Raw genomic sequence first — 17,988 nt, 5'->3', positions numbered from 1 at the left:
ACGGAATAAAAAACGTGCATGCTCTGTTCCACATTTGCCACTTGCTTTGAAATTAGATAGCTCCATGAATAAGTGTGTGTGCACCCCTACTGCAATTAACTGAGATCAATAAGCCTTTCTCATGAGTGCGGAAACAAAGAATTTGGCCGTTCTCTTACCAAGGTTGAATTTTATGATAACAACAGTTAAGCTGAAATCATAACAGGGCTGCTACTGAACTGGTTCGGCTGAGTTCCACCAGTCTACTTCAATAATGAATCAACACGATATTTTGGAACCCACTATTCCCAATGCAGAGGTCCCAAAAGTTAAAACTTTTGGGCCTAAAAAGTTTTTAGGAAGAAAAAGAGCCTAAAAAGTTAAAACTATTAGTGTGGATATTAAACCATGTTATGCTTTGTTAGAATGCAACATTTTTTTTTTCACGTATATTTCCGGATAGCATTTAATTTAGAGAACTTTTTCATCCTCCCCATCCAGTTAGAATCAGCCTTAAACTTTGAAAATGTATACTACAAGTTCTGTCAATAAAACCAAGCCAATGGAGGTCAATACAGCTACCGACGTTTTCTCCATCTCATTTTGACCTGAGCTTGACAGAGTCTGACCAGAATCCTTACTCTATACCATAAAATACCTACCTTATTTAACCATTTCTTAAAATTCACCCCATCATTCGAGAACGTCGTTCGCCAAAAATCCTGCATTTTGCCAAACAACATTCTTCGTGGGTAAAACGTACCATGACAAACTTAACCTGAATCTCATTATAGCACAAGAACGTAACAACAAACCACATCCTTCGTACTACTTACTGCCATAGATAAAGAGAAAACGTGGTAATAAAAGAAAAAAATGTGCAAATATATAGCCCAAATCATATATTTCCCATCTATTCTGTCACTTGTCTTTTTCTTATCTCACGCAAAGCTAAAAGAAACGAACGAAGAAACTGGTTTGTTCTCGTTTTCCACAGCGTAAACCTAAGTCATTGGCGTATAATACTCAAGTACCAAAATCTCTTCCCCCTACGGAAAAAAATTCAAATAAAATTCTCAAATTTGAAAAGCCTTATTTTCCAAGGGTGGTATTTTTCACAGGGGGGGATTTCCGGGGCGTAAGCACCGGGAGGGGGGTAAACGCCTAGAACGGATCTGGATAATATGTAAGTACCCTGGGTATACTAGATGGCCGATATCAGTCTCAAGTAATTTCCTGGCATTTAAGCTACGAACAAGAACACGCTTTTTTTTTTTTTTTTACCTGTAATGTTATCACATAATATTCTAGAAGTGATGATTTTGCCAAAGGGAGCAAACAGCTGCTCGATGTCCTGTTGTGTCATATTTTTGGGCAGTCCACTCACGTAGAGATTGGCACCTTTTATGGTTTCACTACTGGGACGAGCAAACGAAACCTGAAAAAAGAGCAAGAATTTATTAAACCTCATGTATATGTCGATGTGCTTCAGTGAAAATCAGTATGGATTCAAGTGAAAAAAAATCAGAAAAATCACTGAAAATTGTTAACATACGGTTCTGACAAAATCCCTGGGATAACCCGCTCCCATTATTTGAATTTCAATTCATGTTTGAACCTCAAGCTAGGGGAGCCCACCAACTACCACCTGGTGTACATCTCGGAACTCCAATGGCTAAATGTCGACAGCTAAACTTTCTTTTTCAGAATTAATTATTTCAGAATTTTAGGAATTTAAGATTTCGGTTATTAATTCAAATTTGTTTTTGCTTTTTTTAAGTTAGACTTACAAAAAGAATGAATATTGCTCATTTGAGGTTTTAAGACTGTTCTTTATTTTTCTTTTAAAAAGCTTTTTTTAAACATTTTCTATCGAATTACTCCACATTCTTTTTTAATGGACATATTTTTATTATTTATTAACTGTAGGAATAATTGTAAAGTTTTGTCCATCTTTTCTTTTTAACAACAAAATTGTTGAAATACGATTTATTATTGAACTTACGATTTATTGTTGAATAATTGTTGATTTAGATTTTAAGTAGAATTTTAATATTCAGTGTAATCTCCGATAAGCCACAGTTTTCAGTAATAATATTCTTGTTATGGATGAAGTTTCAAGCCGTTAAAAGAAATAAATAAAAAATAAAAAAAGACCTGTTCGCCTTTCATCGGGTATTTATTTGCTGACAAACCAGTATTTTAAAAAAAGATGTCTCTCGAACCCCTTTTGCAAGTCCGTATCCGGAAAGGAGGGGGTTTGGGGTTTAGGGGGTTTAAGCACCCACCCCGAAATGTTTTTCTGACTCGTAATAACGAAACAAAAATGCATATCAACAAATTTTTCATGCGTTTTATTAGTTTTTTTTGTTTACCCCCCCCCCCCCCCCGAATATAAATCCTTGTGTAAAAAAAAACGAAAAAAATCCCAACAAACTACCACCCGTATAAGTCTTTTCGGCCATTTTAAGTCGTTATTAAACTTAAAAAGTTTTTCAACTGAAAGTAAGGAACAACATTAAAACTTAAAACGAATACCTCAACACCTCGTTCTTACACTAAAGTACTTTAGTACTTTTAAAAAGCTTCCTATTGTTCTAATTAAACGACCCTTGTATTTCAAGAGTCGTTCTTAAAGAATTGGGACAAAATTCAAACTTTAGCGTAAAGAGTGAGGTGTTGAGGAGAGGGCAATCTCTTCATACACGTAACATAATTTCTGTTCGTTTTAAGTTTTAATGTTGCTTCTTACTTTCAGTTGAAAAAAAATCTTTTTACTTAATTTCTGATTGTTTTTAAGTAATGCCAGGAAATCTGGCCTCACCTCGACGGAGAAATCCCCCTCCCCATAGAAATATCATCTAGACAATTCATCCGATGAAAATTTACCTCGGAAAATTACCCTTAATAACTCCAAGCGTAAAATTGAAACGAAAAAGAGAAAGCAAGAAATTCAAACATAATTGTGTATAGGAGTTTTGGCAAATTCATTCAGTATATAATTTCTCTTGACAAGTTCCCCTCTGGAAACTCCGCCTTCATAGAAAATTTACCGCGGAAAAACCCACAGCAAAAAATTCGCCCCCCCCCCGTAAATGTATACATACTTCACAATAACAAATACAATGTGTAAAAAACGGGCAAATTTTATGGCTTAAAGGCCTTTTCCCTGGGGCTGTGTGTAGGAGGGGGATCACGTTATATCCAAAGGCACAATTATAGGGTCTGCCAACTATGATGAGCAAAGTGGCTATCTCAAAATTTTGATCGGACGACTTGGGGAAAAAAGGGAATAGAGGCAGGTTGCCCTTCAATCTTTTTAATCACTCAAAAAAGGAACTAGAACTTTTAATTTCCATTTGAATGAGCCCTCTAACAATATTCTAGGACCAATTAATCAAAACGATCACCCTGGAAAAAAAAAACAAAAAACAAACAAACAAAACAAATTAACATACATCCATGATCTTTCTTATGGCAAAAAGTACAAATTCCACATTTTTGCAGATTGAAGCTTGAATCCACTACAGTAGAGTTTTCTAGTATGCTAAATTTGATGGTGCGATTTTCATTTATATTCAATGAATTTTAGGGGGTGTTTCCCCCTTTTTTCGAAAATCGGGTAAATTTTCTCAGGCTCGTAGCTTTTAATAAGTAATACTAAACTTAATGAAACTTATATATTTGAAATCAGCGTAATAAGTCAATTCTTTTGATATATCTATTGGTATAAAAATTCCGTATTTAGGGTTTCGGTTACTATTGAGCCGAGTCGCTCCTTACTTACAGTTTGTTACCACGAACTGTTTCTTTATTGAATAGATCGTTTAATTTGCTATGTTTAGCAATATTCAGTGTTTTACATATATGCTTGACTCATATCTGCCACTCCAAACCTCTTCCTGCCATAAGGTTACACCTCCATCGGCCTATTCCACTTTGCACCTCGTCTAGCATGCTTCCACGAGACTTGGCACAGTTACCCCACGCTTGGGACAGTTCTGCCACGCTTGGCACACTTTCCGCACACTCGGAACCACCTGGTATATGTGATTTTTGAAAGTGGGTGCCCCCTTGCTCCTAAGCTTAGTCTTACAGTCAATGCCTCTGTAAGCTTATTATCCTTAGGAACAGTTTATTTTTCTAAAGCAAATTAAATAAGCATTTTACCGACATAAAAATTACAGACATTTTGCATTTTGGAAGAGCGACTTCACACAATCATAGGCATCGCAATAGAGTTGCCAAAGTAAAGAGCGATGTGGGCACTATGTATAATCTTCTTTTTTTATAGAAACTTGAGTTTCATAGAAACTCATAGAAACTTGAAAAGGGTTCATTTGATTGAAAATCCAAAGGGCCGATGCCCTTTTAAATAGTCATAAGTGATTGGAGGGCAACCAACCCCCTCCCAAGCCCACCATTTCCCCAAACACATCCGATCAAAATTTTGAGATAGCCATTTTGTTCAACGTAGTTGAATGGTCCGGAAATTCTGTCTCTGATGATGAAACAACATCCCACCCTATAGCCCTCCGGACGGATTTTAAGTTATGGCCTGGGGCATACAAGGTTTATATTATATATATATATATATATATATGTATATATATATATATATATATATATATATATATATATATATATATATATATATATATATATATATATATATATATATATGTATATATATATATATATATATATATATATATATATATATATATATATATATATATATATATATATATATATATATATATATATATATATATATATATATATATATATATATATATATATATATATATATATATGTATATGTAGAATGGGCGATCGTACAAAATTCAAAGGCGATCATTGGATTGTTAGTAAAAAGTTCCCGGGCCCTTTTGAAGATTCAGAGTGATCGGAGGGTGGATACCCCCCCCACGCCTAATATTTTTCCGAAATGCATCTGATAAAATTTTGAGATGACCATTTGCTGTCGTAGAAACTTCGAAAAGAGCTCATTCGATTGGAAATTGAAAGAGCTAGTGCCCTTTATAATAGTCAAAAGTGATTAGAGGGCAGCTAACCCCCCTCCCATGCTCACCATTCCCCCAAACCCATCCATTCCAAATTTTTAGATAGAAATTTTGTTGGACGTAATTGAAAGTTCCGTAAATTATGTATTTGACGATGACAACCCCCCTCCCCCTAAACCCTCAGTGCAAGGGTTGTAAGTTAGGCCCTGGGGGCATATAAGGTATATATATAGGAAGTATAAACTTCGCGGGGGGGGGGCTCATTGGAGTGGTAATCAAAAGTTCCAGTGCCCTTTTTAAGATTAAAAGTAATCAGAGGATGGATAAAATCCACACACCTCGTATTTTCCCAAAATGCATCGGATAGAAATCTTGACATGGCCTTTTGTTGTCGAAGAAACTTCGAAAACAGCTCATCTGATTGGAAATTGAAAAATCCAATACCCTTTTTAATAGTTGAAAGTGGCTGGAGGGTAACTGACCCCCTCCCTCGCCCCGCATTTCCCCAAATACATCCAATACAAATTTTGAGATAGCAATTTGGTTCAACATACTTGAAAGGTTCGTAAATTATATCTTTGAGAACGACAACCATCCACAGCCATCACGGCAAGGGTTGTAAGTTGTGCCCTTGGGGCATATAAAGTAAATATAGAAAGGGTGATCGCATAACATTTGGAGGGAGGACATTGAATTGATAATCAGAAGTTCTAGTGTTCTTTTCAAGATTCAGACTGAACAGAGGGTGGATACCTCCTCACACCACGTGTTTTCCCGAAATACATCTGATTTTAAGTTTATGATGACCATTTTTTGTCATAGAAACTTCGAAAACAGCTCATTCGATTGAAAATTGAAAGGGCCAGTGCCTGTTTTAATACTCGGGAGTGGCTGGAGGGCAACTAACTCCCCTACCATACCCACATTTCCCCAAACATATCCAATAAAAGTTTTGAGATAGCCATTTTGTTCAACGTAATTGAAAGGTCCGGAAATAATGTCTTTGAGGATGCCCCCCCCACACACAGCCCTCAGGGCTAGTAGTAAGTTATGCCCTGGGGGCATATAAGGTACATATAGAAAGATTGATCGTATAAACTCCAGAGGGGGCTCATTAGATGTGTAATCAGAAGCTCTAGTGCCCTTTTTAAGACTCAATGTGATCGAAGGGTGGATACCCCACACGACACCTCGTATTTTTCCGGAATACATCTGATAGAAATTTTAAGATGGTCATTTGTTGTCATAGAAACTTCGAAAACAGCTCATTCGATTGGAAATTGAAAGGGCTAGTGTCATTTTTATTAGTAGAAAGTGATTGGAGTGCAACTAACCCCCCTCCCTTGCCCACCATTGCCTAAAACACATCTAATCAAAATTTTGAGATGGATATTTTGTTTAAAGTAATTGAAAGGACCGGAAACTATGTCTTCAAGGATGACATCTTCCCCTCCCCCCCTACAGCCCTCAGGGCAAGGTAAGTTATACCCTGGTGGCATAGAAGGTATATATACAAAGGGTAATCGTATAAACTTCAGAAGGGGCTCGTCGAATTGGTAATCAGAAGTTCTAGTGCCTTTTTTAAGATCCACAATGATCTGAGGGTGGATAGGCCCTACCAATCAAAACCTCGTATTTTCCCGTAATGCATGTGATAGAAATTTTGAAATAGCCATTTGTTGTCGCAGAAACTTCGAAAAAGGCTCATTTGATTCAAAACTGATAGGGCTTGTGCACTTTTTATTAGTCAAAGGTGATCGGAGGGCAACAAGCCCCCCCCACGCCCATCAATTCCCGAATAACATCTGAATCAAAATTTTGAGATATCCATTTTGTCCAGTGCACTTGAAAGGTCTGGACATTATGTCTTTGACAACCCCCATACCTTCTCAAGACCAGAACATAATTTGCACTTTACTGAAAAAATGGCTGTGGATTATCAGTTTAGAATACATATACTGATACATATTCCTTATAGTTTTAATGGTTATTAATTTATTAAAGTCAAAAAAGTTAAAACGTTTTAAGCCTATTTTGTTTATTTAAATCATATAATAAGGAACAAAGTCAAACTCAAAAGGAGCAAAAATTAACATGAGTAGGGCTGACAATCCCCATGCCTTCTCAAGACCAAAGCATAATTTGCACTTTACTGAAAACAAAATATATTTAAAATATTTTCACTTTGTTTTTACTTGTTTTAAAGGTTTTTACTAGATCTCGAAAGGGGAAGTTCCCCCCCCCCCTTGCACTCCAGTTACATCGCAACTGTCCGGTTCCCTTTTTAAGAGTAACAAGAGATTGGAGGGCAAGAATCCCTTCTCTCAAGCCCATTCATTTTACAAACGTATACAGTCAAAATTTTGAAATAGCCATTTTGTTCAGCATAGTAGAACGGTCCAGCAACTATGTCTTGAGAGATATTAGGCATGCCAACTCCCCAAAATTACGCAATTGGCCCATTATGCTTTAAAAATAAATGTTGCTTTAAAATTAAATCAAAAGGCATTGCGTTAAATGATTGCCTACATATCTCATATCCATATCATATATAGTATATCATATTGCCTACATATAACATATCTCAGCAATATATCGAGAACAACTGGGGGTATTATCAGCCCTACTCATGTTAATTTTTGCTCGCTGTGAGTTTGACTCGGCTATCATTGTAATTTCTGTCTGTTTTGAGTTTCATTTATTTATTGATAATAAAGAAGAAAGAATACGTCATTTGAAGCTGTCGACAGTGACATACCGAAGAAAAAAGGGTGATATGATTTTTAACCAAAAAATCCTTTCTAAAAACACCCTTGCCGGTCTCTTTGCACATCCCTCGTATTCTTGTACTAGAGGACATTCAATGAACCTCCCCATACAGCATTCCACGATTAGACATAGAAGTAATTTCTTCAGTCAAAGAGTCATCAATCTGTGGAATCAACTGTCTGCAGAAACAGTTTCTGCAACTTCAACCGACACGTTCAAGTCCCACCTTGATAAGGAATTGCTCTGCTAGGAGTTCCTTTGCAATTGGGAAGCTGCAGAGTCCTCCACAAGAGTCTAGATCCACAACCAACACCAAACGAATTTTTTTCATCACTGGAGCATCACAAGGTTGGAAAATTCTTTTATCGCGGCGATTTAAGGTAATTTCAGATTTTAAGGTAGATTAAGCAAGCAAGAAAAAAAAAAAAAAAAAAAAAATCAAGTGAGATAGGTAACCTTGGTGATCCAGAGATACACAAGAGTCTAATGAATATTTGGAAAATGTTTATAGCGATATCTGGTGAAATAATGAATTCTGTATTTCGACACTTCCCTCATTGCTTGAATATGCAAATATTTACTTTACTTCACTCCTGGGAATGATTTCTACTCTTTCAGTTGGTTGCCAAGAAAATGCTAAAAGCAGAGTGTGAACCAAAGACACGGATCGTTTCATTAGCAATTCTGAAAAGATTTATCTCAATTAGCATACTCATCATAATTTTTTTTTTAATTATAATCCTTGTTTGATTAAGTCCGTTAAAGAGTTCCTCATCCGAAACTGAGTCAATTGTGCTGTCAATTAAAATATTTATTGAACATTTATTATAGTGGCAAAACAAGCTTTTTTTTTCATAATGTCATTAATAGCTTTTCTGTCAATAAAAACTTAGTTGATGAATCGTGCTTCCGATACAACCGGCGATTCATGGTCCAGCACACTGGTCTACATAAATTTCCCGCAGTGGTAACTTAATCACCACTTTTTTCTCAATAAAAAAAGTTTCAACCAGGCAATACCGCATCCAGGGGGGGGGAGGGATTTAGGGGGCTTGAACTACCACCCCCCAAAATATTTGTCTGACTTGTAAGAACATAACAAAAAGGAATATAAACCAATTTTTGATGCGTTTTCAGTCTTTTCATTACCCTCCCCCCCAAAAAAATCCTTGTGTAACCCCCCCCCTAAAAAATCCTGAATATGGTCCTGCAACAAAATTAGATGATTTTTCAGGTTTTATAAATTATTAAAATTTAATTTGCCTGTTTTTTTCTATTTTTTAAGAATTCGGTGCTCATTCCGAGGCAACAATTGGTGTACGTGCCTAGAAATAATTATATACATTTTTTATTTCCATTTTGTAGCGGTTCGTGAAATATTGCTTCCATTTACAAGTCTGTCAACCTTAGAAGGTGAAGAAACTGTGATATAAAAATTAGCAACGTAATTTAAAAAGAAGTATTAAAACTGTTAGTGAAATTGATTGACCTCAATTATCTAAAACTGAGCAAGTAACAATGATTGGTCCAATTTTCAATCTAATCTGTTTTTTTTTAGATTTTTGTAAATTTTTGCCTTGCGTAAAGTGTATACTATCTGTTTCTAAATCTTGTTTTTGCTTGTGACAGTATTTGAAATCGTTCAACCATGTCTGAAAATACACATACATACACATATACACACGCACACAAACACACACACACATACACACGCATATATATAAATATATATATATATATATATATATATATAAAATATATATATATATATATATATATATATATATATATATATATATATATATATATATATATACATATATATATATATATGCGCATGTGTGTGTGTGTGTATGTGTACGTGTGTATGAGTGTGTGTGCATTTTCTGACATGGTTGAACAATTTCAAATACTGTCACAAGCAAAAAACAAGATTTTTTTTTATGGACAAGTCTTGTCCATAAGAAAATCCCATATTTTGTTGTCCATTATTTTTATTTGACATTCGTGATGACATGTCTTCTAGCCGCAGAGCTCGTTTGCACTTCATTATCGTGTTTCATTACATCAGACATTTTACCATTTATTTTGCTTTGAATCTAGTCAAAATCGTTTTCAAGAAAAAAAAATTATGCATACATAGATACATAAATAAATACACAGTTGCTCGTTTAAAGGATATATATCAAGTGATTCAAGTGATGAAGTGTAAAATAAGCAATTTCAACTGAGTTAAGAAATTCTGGTGTCAATTCAATTTCTCCTTCTGAATCATCCTGAAGATTGTTTAGGATCAAAGAATCATCCATTTAATAGGATTTTTTCTTTTAAGTTCCACGAGCAAAATCAGCACGCAACAAGTTCCATGAACAAAATCAGTTTCACGAGGAGAAATATAAATGTACAAGTTTCACGAAGAGAAAATCAATATGCAACAAGTTTTACGAACAAAAAAAAAATCAGCGCGCAATAAGTTCCACGAACAAAAAATCAGCAAGCAACAAGTTTAAAGAAAAACAAAGGTCATTTTTTAAGTTATAAATTTATTTTTCGGGAAGAAAAGGTTGAAAAACCCTTAGGCGTGATAACGTGCGCCAGAAGGGTTTCATTTGCTAGCCATATATTACAACGAAGGCAGCCGCATACAAAATCATGGAATCGCTTGGAGCTTGGAATGAAATTGATGGGATCGGATTTGTGGAATCGGGGGGCAGATGTGGGGAATCCAGAACTGACGGAACCTGAGCCGGATTTGGAGTTGGGATCCAGGAGGGCATAGTGGGAACTAGAATCGGTTGAACCGGGGTGGAAGCCAGCAAAATCGGAGGTGGGACCGCTGTAACCAGGGACAGAAGCGAGGGAAGCGGAATCAAATATCACTGTATTAAAAAAAATTCTAAAAATGTTTTAGAAAAGATGAGGGGTGGCAGAAGGGCCACCGGTATTTCCGTTATTTTTAATAAATAAGTAGTTTTATTTTATTTCGGTATTTAGGATTACCAAAAAACTATAGGGGTATTGAGCCTCCTGTTTCAGAGGCACTAATGCCGTACGTTGGCGCATTGGTTTCTAAAGGTGCAGGCATTCCTACGAAATAATGGTTAACATAGACGTTTATTTTAGCTAGAAAGACTGTCCCACAGCAAAGCACTGTTTTCAGTCATTTCGTGGTGTAAAACAAAAATTGTAGCCAAAAGAAGTCCAAAAGCTATTGTGTGAGAATTTTGATAAAGTAAATTGATCTAGAATTACCGAAAAAGCTATACGGGTATTTAGCCTCCTGTTTCAGAGGCAGAACTGCCGTAAGATGGCGCATTGGTTTCTAAAGGTACAAGTAGTCCTACAAAATAACGGTTAACATAGACATTTATTTTAGCCAAGAAAGATTATCCCAAAACAAAGCCGTATTTTCAGTCATTTCGTGGTGCAAAACAACATTTCTAGCCAAAAGAAGGCTAAAAAGCTATTGTGTGAAAACTCTGACATGGTTAATCAAATTAGAATTACTGAAAAAAATATAATATACCTTGAAATACAATTGTGTACAGTTGTATTTAATAGAGCTGTAGCTATTAAGGAGAAGGGTCGATGGCTCTTCATGCAGGTTGGAGGAGAAGTGCGCCTTAAGCGTCAAAACGTGCGTTTCTAATTTCTTGCTGGGTCCTTAGATGAACGTAGCCATATTTTCAAGCGTCACCAAGTAAGACACTAGGTAAGGGTATATTAAACGATTTCTTGATTGTTTAGATTGAACGTGTGATTTTACGTATAGTATACGTCCTTGCAAACTTGCAACTTGGTTCATGTTGCAGAGTATCGAGTGATTTGAAAGCCACTACACTAAAGATCATGTTTGATTATCAATTGTCGGATCATCATCCCATAGCATGGTCAATCACTTTGCCATCTGTCGGTCGTCATAGTACATATCTTGGTCCTTCAGCACCTCAACACCGTCATGACTAGTCAAAAATCGATCAAGCGTTTTTTAGCGTGTCCGTAGATTCAATTCTGGATAAAAATAATCACCCCTTTCATCACCTTTTCCGGTTGTCTCAAAAAGAGAATCCAACCTTTCTAGATATGCGCTGGTACTAAACTTTGCCATCCCCCGGTGGAATTGGTTGCTAGGGGCCCCAGTGGAATTGAATGTTAGGGATCCCGCTGGAATTGCTCGCTAGGGTCTCATTGGAATTAGTTTCTAGGCCTCCGGTGGAATTGGATGTTAGGGGAGCCCGCTGGAATTGTTCGCTAAGGAGTGGGTGAACCATTGAGTGCCGCAGGCTGAGAATTGTGAGAAATAATACCAAGTAAAAATGGACAAAATATAGAATTAAGTCACATGTGTGGTGCCCCCATTTTCCTATATTTTGAGCAAAATTAGATCGTACTCTAAGAAAAATATCTAAACATTCTCTAAGAAGGAGTATTTTTCTATGTTTTGAACAAGTATATATTATCCTCTAAGGAAACATCTCTAGAAAATCTCTGAGCCGAACCCTACAAAATGCAAGGATCATATCGCTAAGAAGCGAAGAATCACTTTGTCTGGGTTTATAATACCGTTCTATAGCATTACTTATTGAGCCAGTGCACTCCAAATATAACCAAACTCTAGTAATCAATCTTCCCCTCAGCATCTCAATTATTGCAGTTATAAGAAACACGTAAGCAATAGATTAATCATTCTAGTAAGCGGGACATGGGAATTCTCCGCGTGTGAAATTGGTTATTTCGTAGAATCTATTTCCTGAATCATAATGTTAGAAATAGATTGCTGGTCCAGCTGTCTAGCGCACAGTTCCATTGGATGAAAATGCCCCTTTCGAATCCTACTGGGGACAAAAATCATTAGAATATAAAGGTTCCCTGAAAAAACGCCTTGAAAGAAAAAGAAATCCTAAAGAGAAATCAAGAAAAAATTCTTGAAGTATTACGTAAAACCCATTTGTGCCCTCCTTCGTCATTACATAGCACCCATGTGTAAGATTATGTCACATCCCGCGTGTGCACCGTCATTACGTAACACCCAACGTGGGCGCCGTGCTCAGTTACAAGCGAGGTTCCCCACGGGCCCTGAATTCTAGCATATCACGGGAGATTGCGTCATCTTTAACATAGTAAACATTCCCCTATTATATGACATCCAAAAAAATCTTGAAACATCTTCAAAAACGTCTTGTCAGTGAAATCGGTTGCTAGGGCTCTGGTTGAATTGGACACTATGGGCCCCGGTGGTTAGGTTAGGGGCCCCCGTGGAATCGGATGCTAGGTCACCCATTGCAATTGGTTGGGCCCTCCGGTGGTTAGGTTAGGAGCCAGATGAAATTGTATGTTAGTGCACCATTGGAATTCGATGCTTGGGCCCCAGTAAAATTGGATGCTAGGGGCCCCAAAAGATATGAAAGCTATGGCCTTATTGGAGTTTCTTGCTAGGGTCCCATTGACATTGGATGCTCGGGTACTGGTGGAACTGCTCGCTAGGGGTCCCGCATCTTGAAGGTCCCTCACTAGCAAGCCCTGATGGTTTTTCCCCTGTCCTAAGTAGGTTTTTTAAGTAATTACATAACATGAAAGGAAAACATTCATTTGACGTAATTAACACCTGCATCTCTTAGAAAACATTCCCTATGATATAACAGACACCTGCATCTCTTAGGAAATATTCCCTACGATGTAACAAGACACCTATATCTCTTAGAAAACATTCTCTATGATGTAACAGAAATCTGCATCTCTTAGGAAACATTCCCTTTGACGTAACTAACACCTGAGTCTTGAAGAGTGTCCGGATCGGAATTCGAAGGGGGTACTGTGTTTTCGGAATGCCTATGGTGATACTGCTAAAAGTTCCTGGTAACGAACTATAAGTTACTAGCTACCCGGCTCAATAGTAACCGGAACTCTAAGAAATAGAATTTTATGCCAATAGAAATATCACAGGAATCGGCTTTTTATGCTAATTTCAAATATATAAATTTTATCAAGTTTAGTATTACCCATCAAAAGTTGCGAACCTGAGAAAATTTGCCTGATTTGAAAAAAAACGGGGAAAAGCCCTTTAAAAATCGTAGAATTCTAACAATAATTGCATCATCAGATTCAGCGTATCGAAGATCCATACTGTAGAGGTTTCAAGCTCCTATCTGCAAAAATGTAGAATTTTGTATTTATGCCAGAAGAAAAATCACAGATGCGTGTTTATCGGGAAAGGGCTAATTTGAACGGAAATTAAAAGTTCTAGCGCCCTTTGTAAGTGACCAAACAATCGGAGGGTAACTAGGTCCCCTCACACGCCCCTTCTTTCTCAAAATCGTTCGATCAAAATTTTGAGATAGCCCTTTTGTTCAGCATAGATGAAAGGCCGAATATCTATACCGTTGGAGATATCATGACTCCCCACAGCCCCTGGGAAAAGGTCTTTTAGTGACAAAATTGTCCATTGTTTACATTATAGTATTTGTTATTGGGAAGTATGCATAAATGTTTCGGGTAAGAAAGGGGGAATTTTCTGCAGGTGGAATTTTCCACGGGGATAGATTTCCAGGTTCAGGGAAGTTTCTAAAGGGTGAATTTTTCAGGGGAAATTTTACACTGTGGGAATTTGCCAGAATTCCTATACGAAATTCTTCTTATTTCGTGCTTTCTCTTTGTCGACTCAATTTTACGCGTGGAGATGTTAAGGGTAATTGTCCGGACTAAATTTCCACCAAGATTGAGTTGTCTAGAGAATAAACCCGGGAGAAAGAGGGATTCTTCCATGGAGGTGCAGTCATATTTCCTGGCATTATTTAAAAAACGATCAGAAATTAATAAAAACAACAAGTTTTTCAACTGAAAGTAAGGAGCAACACTAAAACTTAAAACGAACAGAAATTATTACGTATATGAGGGGGTTGCTCCTCTTCAGCAACTCTCTCTTTATGCTAAAATTTGAATTCTGTCCCAATTCTTTAAGAACGACTCCTGAAACACTATGTTCTTTTAACTAGAACAATAAGAAGCTTTTTTTTAAGAGTATTAAAAATTTTAGCGTAAAGAGCGAGATGTTGAGGAGGAGCAAACCCCTCATATACGAAAAAACTTCTGTTTGTTTTAAGTTTCATTGTTGCTCCTTACTATCATTGAAAAGCTTGTTGTTGTTTTTTTTATTTAACGGAATCAAAGAATCACTTGAAGTTGAGAAGAAAAGTGTGAGCTCCCGGTTAAAAAAAAGCAAACTTTCATTTATGTGATAAAATTGATCCACTTTTTCAAAGAGATGTTGATTTTCGTGAATACTTTACCTGATTTTCTTTTCTTTTTTATGAAAGGTAGTCTTTTTTTCTGCTTAATAGGTTGACACGATAGTCAGTTTGATGGATTGTTTTCATTCTCGGTTTGCTCTCTAATATATCACAAGAGCTAAGAGCTCATATGGCACTTGTGACGAGGCAAGAAGAGCTAAGAGCCAAGAGCTCATATGGTATGAGCTCTAATAAAATTCTAAGAATAAACAGAATGATTTAAAAGGAAAATCAGAGGCTTAATGCCGGTCGGGATTTAAAATAAGACCTCTGAGTCACGATGTCCTTCTAAATATCAAAATTCATTAATATCTGATCACCCATTCGTAAGTTATAAATAACTCATTTTTTCGATTTTTTCCTCTCCCTTTAGCCCCCCAGATGGTCGAATCTGGGAAAACGACTGCATCAAGTCAATTTGTGCAGCTCCCTGACACGCCTACCAATTTTCATCGTCCTAGCACGTCCAGAAGCACCAAACTCACCAAATTACTAAACCCCTCCCCCCAACTCCCCCAAAGAAAGCGAATCCAGTACGGTTACGTCAATCATGTACCTAGGACATTTGCTTATTATATCAATCAAGCTTCATCCCGATTCCTCCACTCTAAGCGTTTTCCAAGATTTCCAATTTCTCCCTCCAACTCTCCACAATGTCAACAGATCTGGTCGGGATTTGAAATAAGAGCTCTGAGACCTGAATTCCTTCTAAATATCAAATTTCATTAAGATCCGGTCACACTTTCTTAAGTTAAAAATACCTCAATTTTTCTAATTTTTCCGAATTAACACCCCCCAGCTCCTCCAAAGAGAACGGATCCGTTCCAATTATGTCAATCACGTACCTAGAACTTGTGCTTATTCTTCCCATCAATTTTCATATCGATCTCTCCACTCTATGCGTTTTCCAGGATTTATGTTTCCCTCCTCCAACCCCCCATTGTCTCCAGATCCTATTCGAGTCGAAACTGGAGCATCTGAGACATAAGAAATAAATATCAAATTTCATTAAGATACGGTCACCCGTTCTTAAGTTAAAAATACCTCAATTTTTCTTATTTTTCAAAATTAACTCCCCCCAGTTTCACCCAGATCTCTCCACTCTAAGCGTTTTCCAAGATTTCTGTTTCCTCCACCAGCGCCCCATTGTCCCCAAATCCAATTAGAGTCAAAAATGGAGCATCTTAGACATAAAATCCTTCTATATATCAAGTTAATTTCCGTTCATTAGGATCCGATCACCTATTCGTAAGATAAAAATACCCCAATTTTCACGTTTTCCAAGAATTCCGGTTTCCCCCTCCAACTCCCCCAATCTCACAGGATCTGGTCGGAATTTAATTTAAGAGCTTTAAAGCACAAGATCCTTCTAAATATCAAATTTCATTGAGATCTAGTCACCCGTTCTGGTACCTCATTTTTCTAAATTACCCCCCCCCCCACCCACAACTCCACCAAAAGACTTCTTTTTGTTCTTCCCATCCAGCTTCATCCTGATCTCTCCGCTTTAAGTATTTTCTAAGATTCCCCCCCAACTGCCCCCCCCAATGACGCTGGATTCGGTTGAGATTTAAAATCAGAGATCTGGGTTACGAGGTTCTTTTAAATCTGAAGTTTCATGAAGATCCGATCGCTCCTTCGCAAGTTAAAAATAAGTCATTTTTTCTATTTTTCAGAATTAACCCCCCTCCCAAATAGAGCGGATCCGTTCCGATTATGTCAATCACGTATCTAAGACTACTGCTTATTTTTGCCACCAAGTTATCATCCCGATCCCTCCACTCTAAGCGTCTTCCATGATTTTAGGTCCCCCCCAAACTCCCCCCAATGTCAACCAGATCCAGTCGAGATTTAAAATAAGAGCTTTGAGACAGCTTCTAAATATCAAATTTCACTGAGATCCGATTTTCTATTCGTAAGTTAAAATACCTCATTTTTTCTAATTTTTCAGAATTACCCCCCCTCTCCAAGTACCCCAAAGAGAGCGGATCCGTTCCAATTATGTCAATCATGTATCTAGGACTTGTGCTTACTTTCTCCATTAAGTTTCATCCCGATCCCTTCACTCTAAGTGTTTTCCAAGATTTTAGGTTTCCCCTCCCAACTCCCCCCAATGTCACCAGATCCGGTCGGGATTTAAAATAAGAGCTCTGAGACACGATGACCTTCCAAACATCAAATTTCATTAAGATCTGATAAACCGTTCGTAAGTTAAAAATACTTCATTTTTTCTATTTGTTCCGAATTAACCGGCCCCCCACTCTCCCCCCCCCCCAGATAGTCAAATCGGGAAAACGACTATGTTTAATTTAATCTGGTGCGGTCCCTGATACGCCTGTCAAATTTCATCCTCCTAGCTTACCTAGAAGTGCCTAAAGTAGCAAAACCGGTACCGACAGACAGACCGACAGAATTTGCGATTGCTATATGTCACTTGGTTAATACCAAATGCCATAAAAATGTATCAATATAGTTATACTTCTTACCTTGATTGTTTTATTTTGCAGGCGCAGTCCATTTAAGGTGTTAATGGCTTTATCCGCATCTTCTATCCGATGGTAGTTTACGAATCCGTAACCAAGACTCTGGCCTTGAGAAAGAAATTGATATAAATGATGTTTTCTACTTTTTCTTAGTCCGTTTTTTTACTTTTTATAGGCTTTGAAAACAAAAAAAAAACGATTTCATTGAGCTGATAAGACGGAGACGGAGGTGAACAAATCGCATACTAGAGAAAACATCCTGCAGTATAATGCTGTTTAAGGATATCAGCCTGTTTTGATATTTCCTAGTATGACTTGATATATGCCAATTAATGATAAAATGGACATATACAAAACGCTCTTTTAAAAGTTCTAGTAAGGTTATATACTTTTAGACTAAATCAAAATGAGTGTACACTGCCACTAGGACAGAAAGTGGTCATA

The 17,988-nt window shown here is 37.0% G+C and overlaps 1 protein-coding gene across 2 annotated transcripts in view; it reads right to left on the bottom strand.

Moving 5' to 3' along the window:
- LOC136029398 (ELAV-like protein 2) overlaps positions 1 to 17,988 on the bottom strand; it is an 84,831-nt gene that overhangs the window by 41,387 nt on the left and 25,456 nt on the right. For both annotated transcript variants that reach the window (XM_065707752.1, XM_065707763.1), the window contains exons 3-4: positions 17,548 to 17,651; positions 1,264 to 1,417 (exon numbers count right to left, since the gene is read on the bottom strand). In XM_065707752.1, coding sequence (XP_065563824.1) covers positions 1,264 to 1,417; positions 17,548 to 17,651 — 258 coding nt within the window. The remainder of the gene's footprint in view (positions 1 to 1,263; positions 1,418 to 17,547; positions 17,652 to 17,988) is intronic.

This window comes from Artemia franciscana, chromosome 1 (genome assembly GCF_032884065.1).
Source record: "Artemia franciscana chromosome 1, ASM3288406v1, whole genome shotgun sequence".
In the NCBI taxonomy this organism is placed as follows: domain Eukaryota; kingdom Metazoa; phylum Arthropoda; class Branchiopoda; order Anostraca; family Artemiidae; genus Artemia; species Artemia franciscana.
The sequence above is the reverse complement of the archived record's forward strand: the minus strand, read 5'-3'. Positions and strand labels throughout refer to the sequence as shown.